This window comes from Budorcas taxicolor, chromosome 9 (genome assembly GCF_023091745.1).
Source record: "Budorcas taxicolor isolate Tak-1 chromosome 9, Takin1.1, whole genome shotgun sequence".
Lineage (NCBI taxonomy): Eukaryota > Metazoa > Chordata > Mammalia > Artiodactyla > Bovidae > Budorcas > Budorcas taxicolor.
The window spans coordinates 65964227-65976644 of NC_068918.1; the positions used below are offsets into that span (position 1 = coordinate 65964227).

Consider the following 12418-nt stretch of genomic DNA (forward strand, 5'->3'; position numbering starts at 1 on the left):
GAAGTCCAGGGACAGAGAGGCCTGGTAGGCTACAGTCCATGGGGTTGCGAAGAGTTGGACATGACTGAACAACTAACACACACCTATATTCTCCTAAATTCTCGCTCACTATTTTCTGGGCTTTTTTTTTTTTTTAACATTCACATTATGACAAACTAATTCATGTTAAAGTAATTTAAATTAGCTCAGAATCGCTACTATAAGTGGTTTCCTCTCATGGGTGACTTTAGTCCATCAAGTCAACAGTTTATTAAATACTTCAGTTTTGTGCTGTCTTCTTTCACTAACACATTTACTATCATCAAAGCACCAGCTAAAGGCCAGCTGCTAGCTCACTCTGAGAGAAGTATTTTCCTAGGCTACACATTATACAGGATAGAATACAGAGTGAAGTGTTATAGTTTGAAAGACTTTTCAACAACAGATCCTGCTGAGCTATGGCTTCCTCTGGAAGCAAGAGCAAAGGAAGTGTGTTTAATGCCAGGGATAGATTTAATTAAATGAAACATTTGATCCTACCAACGAGCACTAGAAAACGAGATTTTATAAAAAAAATTAAGAGTTGTCATCACCACTGAGTATGAAGGATTGAGACTAACAGAGCTCAAACAGATTTCTGGCATCACTTTGACGTGGGAAGAGGTCTGTGTATACAGTCAGTTGCCAGTAATTCTTGAATTGGGTGCTAAAGCTACATTGCTTTGGATGATTTTCCAAGAACTATCAGGATGGGTGTGGAACCAGCTAAGGTGGACAAAATATTTTAAAAGTGTGTGTATGTGTGTTATACATTTAAATATCTCAATGTGATAGAAACTAGGCATAATGAGTTGCAGACCAGAACGTATGAAGTATCATTTCCCATCCTCTAGAGCAGCGGTCCCCAACCTTTTTTGGCACCAGGGACCAATTTCATGGAAGACACATTTTCCATGGATGAAGTGGCAGGGCAGGGGGTGGTGGCGGTGGGGAGCTTTCAGGATGATTCAAATACATTTACATCTATTGTGCACTTTATTTCTATGATTGTTATATCAGCTCCTCCTCAGATCATCAGGCATTAGATCCCAGAGGCTGGGGATCCCTGCTCTAAAGCACTGTAAAAAGCGACGCCTCATCTAACTCTGACCCACAGGGGTAGTAAGTGGTAGTGATGGAGTAACAATGCAGGTGAGCCTGACACTTTTCACCACAATAATGTTGATGATATTGACGGTGACAATGTCAACAAAACTGCAGTATGAATTAAAAGCACCCATTCATCTGATCTGAAGAGATATCTGAACTTCTTGAGCTAAGAGATAATCTTTTCCTGGGAAAGCACACATTACAGATTATCAAAGGAAACCACCAAGTGTCATGGCAAAAACATGAAAACATATCTTTTTTCTCTGACTGTGACAGTTATTTTTAAAAGTAAGCTAAAGCACACCAATTTGTAGAAAATTAGTATTTTTAACCAGATGACCATCTTCACTTGCTGTGCATGAAAGAGAGCACATTAATACTATTACAATCACAAGTGCAAGATGTTCTTTAAATAAAGGAAACAAAACATAAACGTCCCGAGAGTTAAGTGAAGAGTACTTACTGGAAACCTAACTACAGTGACATCTGTCTTTGTGGCCTCGACCAGGAAATCCATCCAGAAGTCCACAAGTTCCTGTTTGGCCACAGGCTGTTCCGAAGTCAGTTTCACAAAATGCTTATATATCAAAATTGTCTCTACGATAGACTTGAGGTACCTAAAAATTAAACGATATAAAATGTATAATAGGCAAATTTAGAACTACCTATTCCCACATATCCCAGTCTTACTCTGTAAATGTAATTTAAACATGGCATTAATAATTATACCAGCCAGGTCACCAAACTTCTTTCATTTTTTGCTACGTCATGAACTATCATGCTATCTCATTTAAAACTCACAAAAATGCAATAAAGTAGGCCATTTTTCCCCCATTATAAAGAGGAGGAAACTAAGGCTTAGACAGCTTACATAACTTGGACTGAACAAAACATCTACTTAAAACATGACTTTTAAAGTAATGCCTAGTGATTTCTCTGGTGGTCTAGTGGCTAAGACACTGCACTTTCAATGCAGGGGGCCCAATAAATAAACAATAAATATCTTAAAAATCAAAAAAATAAATAAAGTAATGCCTATATTATACTCAAGAAAGTGTTAATGCATTTGCTTTAAAATGCAAATGCATTTAAAAGATTTCCTTGGGAAATCTTTCTAAATAGACCCACCATAAGAAATATTATTTTGCTCTGAAGTAACTCAGCTCATATGCCTTATATGAATATCCTTAAATTGCAAGACAGATGTTGCATCGAAGGAAAAAGTCAGGAAAATAAGAGGAGTAAACTAATTATATGAGATAATGGGCATGCAAGCACTTTGTAAACTATAAACTACACACATGGAATTAACATTAGATTAATGGGAACAAAACATTGTTATGTGGTGGTTGTCACTACTGTACAAAATAATGCCTGTTTTCTTGTTAACAAAGGCCAAGAAACCTCTAATTGAAACTCTTTGTCTCTGCGCTCCAGCCTCCTCCGCAACCATCATCAGGATAGTTGTCATAAAGAAACAACCAATTTGACCGCATGGGATATGTGTGCATTTATCGGTTCATTTATTTTCATGTCATTTGCTGAATGACAGTACAGCCCTGTCCTCAAGCTGCACGCAGGGCCAAGGAGACAGAAATGTAAAAGGTGCTGAGCACCATGACACAAATGCCCATGGAGCTTTAATTCACAGAGATAAAACTGACAACAATCATAAAGCAGTATCAGTAGAAATATGACTAAACACGGAAGAAGAAAGTTTCAGGAGATCAGTGGCTCACACACAGAAGTATATGTAACAACATCCACCACCTTCTGTCTGGCTGTGGGGAAGGGTCTTAGGTTGGCGTGGGATTTAGGAGCAGACATGACCCGTGAAAGCTCCCAGGTAGAGGAGAGGGCTGGAAGACAATGCTCCTCGAGTGTTGAGACACAGCAGCACGAAGCCAGAATCTTGCATGCTCAGTGTAAACAGAGAGCAGTGTTAACCTAGGGGTGTGACAAGGACTGAGGTTTAGTGACTGAGGGCAAACCTTCTTTGCCACGCCAAGGAGGTGGACTTTATCCCTTAGGCTGTGAGGAGTCATTAAAGTATGGTGATTTAAAGATTTCAGTGAAAGGGGAGGCTCAGACATGCGTTTTAGAAAGATCATTATGGGAGTGATGCCAGGAAGCATTTGCTAATGAGGGAGACCTGAATGTGACCAAATGCTTTAAGAGGCCACGAAGGTCTATTGTGGTGGGCATCTCCTCAAATGGTCCCTCTGATGACAAAGCATCAGTGGCCTGAGTCCTGAGCTGCTTTGAGCCTTTCTTGATACCACAGGTAAACTTTATTTTTCTTAAATTATTTTTTATTAGCATATAGTTGCTTTACAATCTTGTGATAATTTCTGTTAATACAGCAAAATGAATCAGCTGCTGCTGCTGCTGCTGCTAAGTCGCTTCAGTCGTGTCTGACTATGTGTGATCCCATAGACGGCAGCCCACCAGGCTCTGCCGTCCCTGGGATTCTCCAGGCAAGAACACTGGAGTGGGTTGCCGTTTCCTTCTCCAATGCATGAAAATGAAAAGTGAAAGTGAAGTCGCTCAATCGTGCCCGACTCTTCGCGACCCCATGGACTGCAGCCCACCAGACTCCTCCGTCCATGGGATTTTCCAGGCAAGAGTACTGGAGTGGGGTGCCATAGCCTTCTCCGAATGAATCAGCTACACATACACAAATACTCCTGTTTTTTGGATTTCCTTCCCATTTAGGTTACCACAAAGCATGAAGTAGAGTTCTCTGTGCTATACGGTAGGTTCTATTTCATTATCTATTTTATACATGGTATTAATAGTGTACATATGTCAATTCCAATCTCCCCAATTTACCCCACTCCTTCTTCCCCCCCTTGGTGCCCATATGTTTGTTCTCTACATCTCACAGTTAACCTTTAAAAATCTTTAAAGCTAATAGTCAATCATTACATGAGATGCATAATAAAATTAGCACTAAAAATAATCTCAAATGCAGATGGAATTTTGTTTTAATCTTTCCAGTTACCACATCCATAGTGATGAGACTTGGTTGCATCCCAAGAACTATTTGAAATTAGAAAAACACACATAATATATGAAACATCTAAAAGTGTTAGGAAATTCTAAGTAACAAAGAAGTGCAATTCAAGAATGAGAGTCCTAAGAGGGAGGTTAGATCATGAAGGAAACAAAGGGCGCATGTTTGGAGCAGAGACTGGGAAGCTGAGATAGAAGCTTGTAAATCTGCTGATTAGAGCTGCACATGTAAAATTGGAGGCGTGTGTATGATTCAAGTAGGAGATACCGGCCAACTTGGGCTAGTGGGTTGGTCAGTGTGATGGAAAGGCTAAGCTTGGTGGCCACCGGATATCACCTGTGTCTGAAGTCATCAGAACCTACAATCAATACATTTTGTTTATGAGCATCAATCACTTTTCCCTCTAGATTGTGTATTTCAGTCTCTAAGCAAATAAATCATCTAGTTGTCAGTTCAACATATTTAACAATTTAGAAACAAGTGATAGAAGCTTTTATAAAAAAAAATAAATCTATAAATGTCACAGTTTACTATTACCATGCAGGTGTCTTCAGTTTAAAAAGCTTTTCAGATGCTTGAATGACTCTCAAGTGGTCATTGGCCAGGACACTAGCCCCCAGGAAAAATCCAACTTCCCAGTAGCTCTGGAGTTTTTCCAAGTTTCCCTTTTTACCAAGAAGACTACTTAGCTTCACCCCTAGAAGATGAATAGGAAAAAGAACATTACAAACACACCACAGGCAGGCAGAGCTGACTTCTTTATTAAAAAGCAACCTTTTTTTCATCCCTCCTTTCAGATTAAAATACCTTTGTTAAGTTTCTGATTCTTAAAAGGGCTTAAGTTCATTGTAAAAGAAAGAAAAAAAGACTAATCAGAAAGATACACAGAAAAAACTGATAATTTCCCTTCAGTTTGAAAACCTCCAAATAACTGTCAACTTCACACTGATGCACATCATTCCAGAATTATTATATATGTTGGTATACGGGCTTCCCTGGTGGCTCAGCGGTAAATAATCCACCTGCTGATGCAGGAGATGCAGGTTTCATCCGTGGGTCGGAAGATTTCCTAGAGAAGCAAATGGCAACTCACCCCAATATTCTTGCCTGGGAAACCCCATGGACAGAGAAGCCTGGTGGGCTAGAAGGCATGGGGTCGCAAAAGACTTGGTCACGACTTAGCGGCTAAACAACAATAAATGATCTCAGGCTTAGAGAAGTTTACTTGTTAATTTGCATTTTGCTCAGTAGATATCCAAATAATTGCTGTCTAGTGAAACAATATCTAATATTTATAACCAGCTGGTCATAAACTAGCTTTTAAAAAAATCAAACTCAGAAATCTGATTCTAATATTTCTTTGTTAAATTATGATGACCTTATCTCCAAGGAAGATCCCCTCAAGAAGGGAATGGCTACCCACTCCAGCATTCTTGCCTTCAGAATTCCATGGACAGAGAAGCCTGGCAGGCTACAGTCCATGGGGTCACAAAGTATCAGATGTGACTGAATGACTAACATTAGCTTCTTAAAAGCACTTTAAACAGGACACAGTCTCTTACTGTTTCCATATTCACTGAATTAAATAGAATCTTTTATATTTTCTGAGTCATGAATTTACCTTTTTAAAAAAAATTATGCTTTAATGAAATGAAACAACCTTTAAAAAACCTTATGCTGCTTTTTATTATATAATTCCACTTAAGCCATGAGTATTTTAGGAAAAAGTCCATTTGGGAATTCTTCACATTTTGTGATGATAATTTAAAAAGAGAACAGCTTTGCCACCTTAAAATTTCATGAGATGAAAAAAAACTGCACGTGTATGCAACAACATCTATGACATCCTATCTGGACAGAAAAAATACAACAAATATAAATGGAAGAAGAAAGTGTAGGGGGGAAATTAGATACTAAAAATGTGTGTCTCTGTCAACCTCAGTTGAAAATGAATATTTTTTTTGTTTCATACTTTCAGAACAATGAATGTAGAACCAAGGTAGCATCAGACCATTTAAACATTTAAACAGGGACCATGAAAGTGTTTAACAGTAAAATTATATTAGTTTTAAAATTAAAATTTAGATTTATTCTCGCATGCCAGAAGTTCACTCTATGAGGGTCATCTTAACTTTGGCCTTAGCATAATTTGGTCACATGATGTGACTCTGAATCATTCAGCATTTGGACAAAATGTATTTTTTGTTTAATGGCAAATAGTATTTTAGTATACAGATGAGTCTTGGTTTATTTACCCAAATGCAGATGGTAGCTGCTTTTCATCATTATAAATATTCTTGTACACATAGCTTTGTGCACTTGTTCAATTATTTCTTTGTAATAAAATCCTCAACTTGGACTTGTTGGGGACACAGATATGCTCATTTTAGTGTTGATATTATGGGTAGTGGGCTTCCCAGGTGGTGCAGTGGTAAAGAATCTGCCAGCCAATGCAGGAGACACAAGATAAGTGGGTTTGATCCCTGGGTGGGGACTATCCTCTGGAATAGGAAATGGCAACCCACTCCAGTATTATTGCCTGGAAAATTCCACGGACAGAGGAGCCTGGCAGGCAACAGTCCATGGGGTCGAAAAGAGTTGGACATGACTGAGTGGCTGAGCACACATTATAGGTAATATCATGTCCTTTCATCTTTGCCAACGTAACAAAAGGAAACATGCTTTTTTTTAAACCTTTGAGATTGACGGTCTTCATATGTTTATATATCTTTTATGAATTAGCATTTATGGTCTTTCCACATGATGTATGAAACCTGTTTCTACATGAGATAGTAATCTTTTAAGTTTGGAGTTAAGCATATGGCTCTAATTTTTTATATTTAGGATCCCTTTCTCTCCAAGACCCCTCCACCCACTCATCCAAGGAATAGAGGAATAAATATCTTAGTACATAATATTTGCTCCATAATTAGTATTACTTCCACAGGATAGAGTCTCAGAGGTAGTGTTACGCTTGATCTCAGGCTATAGCACTTTTAAGGTTTTTGATCACTAGGGCCAAATTATTAAAGCACTATTGCTGATGGATGATTCTATCTTTTTACCAAATCCTTACTATCTGGCTATTTTTCACTATTTAAAAAAATCTGGCAAAATTTATAAGCAATTAACAGCATGTCATTGCTGTTTTAAATACCAGTTCTTTGATTCAATCATCTGTTTAGGCAATTTAATGTTGACAATGCTCTAATTAGAACTGGTTGACTTCTAAGAATTGAAGATTTTTAATAGTTTAGTTTCCATCATAGTTTTTACATTTTGCAGCAGCTATTTGAACAGAGAAAGGTAGGACATTTTTATTGAACACTCATTATATGCTTAGCACTAGCATGGCACACTGAAAAGGTAACTTTTTTCAACCCATAGAACAACACAAATTAGAGATATCAAGGGAATATTTCATGCAAAGATGGGCACAATAAAGGACAGACAGAAATGGAATGGACCTGACAGAAGCAGAAGATATTAAGAACAGGTGGCAAGAATATACAAAACTAGACAGAAAAGGTCTTAATGACCCAGATAACCACGATGGTGTGATCATGCACTTAGAAGTAGACATCCTGGACTGTGAGGTCAGGTGGGCCTTAAGAAGAATCACTATGAACAAAGGTAGTGGAGGTGATGGAATTCCAGTTGAGCTATTTCAAATCCTAAAAGATGATGCTGTTAAAGTGCTGCACTCAATATGCCAGCAAATTTGGAAAACTCGGCAGTGGCCACAGGACTGGAAAAGATCAGTTTTCATTCCAATCCCAAAGAAAGGCAACGCCAAAGAACATTCAAACTACCACACAATTGCACTCATTTCACATGCTAGGAAGGTAATGCTCAAAATTCCCCAAGCTAGGCTTCAACAGTACATGAACCAAGAACTTCCAGATGTTCAAGCTGGATTTAGAAAAGGCAGATGAGCCAGGGAATAAGTTGCCAATATCTGTTGGATCATAGAAAAAGCAAGGAAATTCCAGAAAAAAAGTCTACTTCTGCTTCACTGACTATGCTAAAGCCTTTGACTGTGTGAATCACAATAAACTGGAAAAGCTTTAAAGAGATGGGAATACCAGACCATCTTACCCGCTATCTGAGAAACCTGTATCCAGGTCAAGAAGCAACAGTTTGAACCAGATATGGAATAATGGACTAGCTCAAAATTGGGAAAGGAGTACATCAAGGTTGTATATTGTCACCCTGCTTATTTAACTTATATGCAGAGTACATCATGGGAAATGCTGAGCCGGATGAAGCACAAACAGAACTCAAGATTGCCAGGAGAAATATCAATAACCTCAGATATGCAGATGACACTACCCTAATGGCAGAAAGCAAAGAGGAACTAAAAGAGCCTCTTGATGAAAGTAAAAGAAGAGAGTGAAAAAGTTGGCTTAAAGCTCAACATTCAAAAACCGAAGGTCATGGCATCTAGTCCCATCACTTCATGGCAAATAGATGGGGAAACAATGGAAACAGTAACAGACTTTATTTTCTTGGGCTCCAAAAACACTGTGGATGGTGACCGTAGTCATGAAATTAAAAAACACTTGCTCCTTGGAAGAAGCTATGACAAACCTAGACAATGTATTAAAAGCAGGGACACTACTTTGTTGACAAACGTTTGTATAGACAAAGCTATCGTTTTTCCAGTAGTCATGTATGGATGTGAGAATTAGACCATAAAGAAGGCTGAGCACCAAAGAACTGATGCTTTTGAACTGTGGTGTTAGAGAAGACTCTTGAGAGTCCCTTGGACTGCAAGGAGATCCAACCAGTCCATCCTAAAGGATATCAACCCTGAATATTCATTGGAAGGACTGATGCTGAAGCTGAAGCTCCAATACTTCAGCCACCTGATGGGAAGAGCCAACTCATTAGAAAAGACCCCGATGCTGGGAAAGATTGAAGGCAGGAGGAGAAGGGGATGACAGAGGATGAGATGGTTGGATGGTATTACCGACTCAACAGACATGAGTTTGAGCAAGCTCTGGGAGATGGTGAAGGCCAGGGAAGTCTGGCATGCTGCAGTCGATGGGGTCACAAAGAGCCAGACTCAACTGAAAAGCAACACCACCACAATCAGTTAAAGATTAGTCCCTTTGGCAATGATGGGAAAAAAATGCTGAGAGATGTTGAGCAACTTGTTGAAGGTCGCACAGCCCTGGTGGAGGTTAGATTGTTACCAGTTTAACTTTCCATTGTGATGAATTCCAAGCATACATCAAAGTAGAAAAATACTACAGTGATCACATTTGCAACAACTGCTAACATTTTGCTATTGCTTCATCTCCCTGAATACTTTGGCTGAACCATTTCAAATAAAATTACAGATTTCACCCTTAAATATTGTGTCATAGTATAAAAATTCTCCTACACATTCTACTTGATCATTTTTTTGAACACTTGTCAGCAACTGAATAACAACAAGGGCATCTGACATCTGCCTCTGTGGAGACTGAACCCTGGCTGCTGAGCTTCAACATCCCCTAAGGGGAATTCAGGGTGGAGAATGAGGCATTCTGTGCTCCAGGGAAACTGGTGCAACAGGTCTTTAGATAGTTAGATATTTTTAGTAACTGATTTCATGTTCCCAAATCCTTGGTGGTGGCTGTTTAGTTGTGCCCTACTCCTGCGACCCCATGGACTATAACCCTCTAGGTTCTTTTGTTCACGGGATTCTCCAGGCAAGAATACTGGAGTGGGTTTTCATTTCCTTCTCCAGGGGGTCTTCCAGACCCAGGAATTGAACCTCAATCTCCTGCATTGTAGGCAGATTCTTTACTGACTGAGCTACAAGGGAAGCTGCATTTGATTATTGTACCTAATAAAAATAATAATTCTCTCATATTATTTATTATCTGGTCCTGATTCAAATTCCCTGATTGTTCCCCAAATTTCTTTGGCCACCTGATGCAAAGAACTGATTCACTGGAAAAGACTGATGCTGGGAAAGATTGAAGGCAGGAGGAGAAGGGGACAACAAAGGATGAGATGGTTGGATGGCATCACTGACTGGATGGACATGAGTTTAAGCAAGTTCTGGGAGCTGGTGATGGACAGGGAAGCCTGGCGTCCTGTAGTCCATGGGGTCACAAAGAGTCAGACACGACTGAGTGACTGAACTGAATAGCTTTTTGTTGTTGTTGTTCTCTTTGTTTTTTCAAACTGGAATCCAAACGGGGATCATTAATTGCATTTTTAAAAAATGTCTTTGATGAGCTGACTCATTTGAAAAGACCCTAACGCTGGGAAAGATTGAGGGCAGGAGGACAAGGGGACGACAGAGGATGAGATGGTTGGATGGCATCACCAACTCAATGGACATGGGTTTGGGTGGACTTCAGGAGTTGGTGATGGACAGGGAGGCCTGGCATGCTGCAGTTCATGGGGTCACAAAGAGTCAGACACAACTGAGCGACTGAACTGAACTGAAATGTCTTTTAACCTAACCAATCCACCCACACTTTTCTCCATGACACTGACTTTTTGAAAAGACCAGGCAGGGAGTCCTATAGAATGTCTTCACCTTCTGGATCTGGCTGATAGCATTTCTTGGTGTTGTCTGACTTATTTCTCTGTCCAACTGTGATTCTATTAACTGACTGTTAAATCTTAAGGCTTGGGTTAAACATTTTTGGTGAGACTATTTCACAGGACTGAGGGCAGGAGGAGAAGGGGGTAACAGAGGATGAGACTGTTGTAGGGCATTACTGATTCAATGGACATGAGTTTGAGCAAACTCCGGGAGATAAGTGAAGGACAGGGAAGCCTGGCATGTAGCAGTCCATGGAGTTGCAAAGAGTCGGACATGCCTGGGTGACTGAACAAGAACATTTCACAGGAGATGCTGCTTATTTCACATTCTCTGTATCAGCTGGCAAACGTCCAGCCATCAGGCCATGCTGGGTGGATCACTGACAGCTGGACCCCTGGAGGGGATATATACAATGAATTGTATGGGTCATTGTTCCTTTGTGATTGGTAAGCAATTTGTGGGTGAGCTTGGGTTTCTTGTAAGCATGGCAAATGAAAATTAAAAAAAAAAATCCTAACGGTGTTAGTTCTAATTGATGATCCTTGTCAGAATCACTATTTCCGCATCACTATCATTATGAGTTTTATCAGTTCTTCTGCTTTATCAGCTAGTATTCTTTTGAAGAATACCTTCTTAAAATTATACAGTATGTAGCATATCCTAAGAAGAGCTTTACCTCCTCAACTGGATGATCTATGCCCTACTCAATCAGGTCTGACTCTGAGACCCCATGGACTGTAGCCCACCAAGCTCCTCTGTCCACGTGAATCTCCAGGCAAGAATACTGGAGTGGGTTGCCATTTCCTTCTCCAGGGATGAACTACAGTATCCCTTTAAAAGGAAGGGAAAGTACTGTACTTTGTTCCCTATAATTTCAAATTTTCTGAGAATTTGGTCACCTCCACTGACAGCAAATGAGTTGTTTTGTGGTTGGTGATGGATTTTATTTTTGTTTTGATTTCTTTCTCTTGATTATCCTTTTGGAGTCATGGATTTTTATATTCAGTAACACAAATTTTATTTTTATGGCTCCCTGAAAATAAGATTCAATAGTGCTTCGTCTCAATTCCAATCACACTGTTCTCTTATTACATCATCATCTCATAAAGTGTCTCATGGTTGAAAATTCCACAGAACACGGGAGAAACATCTTTTATTTAACTAAAGCTTGATTATTAATTTTAAGTCTTGTGAAGCTGTAAAAAGGATAAAGATAAAAGATGTGGTTGTTTCCAAATCCTAGTTCTAAACAGTACAGACACCAGTGATTATTCAAAAACTGGGATACTGAAAACACAGATCATGAAACAATTAGCCATAACCTCAAACAAACACACAACTAGAATTAAAAGTCTTTGGTTAACAGATTATAACAGTTAAGAATTATTCTTAACATTAAAATTCTTAAACTTAAGATAATATGTTTGAAAAGCTTCAGGCTTAATAATCATCTTATGACATCTTAATTTTCATTCTTTACCCTTTATAAATAAAATAAATTTCAAAATACATATAAAGAAAAGATTTCATAAAGAAAAATGAATACTATCAGAACTCAAGAACTGAGTTATGATTTAAAAAAGAATGCAACTACATCTTTAAAATATCTCAAATATGTTGTTAATTAGTAAGTTAATTACTTTAATTAATACAATTAATATGTTAAAATATTCATTTATTTAATCAACCTGTTTTTCCCTGAAAATCCCTTTAATCGTATTTTA

At 38.8% G+C, this 12418-nt stretch overlaps 1 protein-coding gene across 1 annotated transcript in view; it reads right to left on the reverse strand.

The window, feature by feature from the left end:
* Positions 1-12418, reverse strand: part of MAP3K5 (mitogen-activated protein kinase kinase kinase 5) — a 227169-nt gene that overhangs the window by 89189 nt on the left and 125562 nt on the right. Inside the window, exons 9-10 of the mRNA XM_052645679.1 lie at positions 4682-4841; positions 1592-1745 (exon numbers count right to left, since the gene is read on the reverse strand). Coding sequence (XP_052501639.1) covers positions 1592-1745; positions 4682-4841 — 314 coding nt within the window. The remainder of the gene's footprint in view (positions 1-1591; positions 1746-4681; positions 4842-12418) is intronic.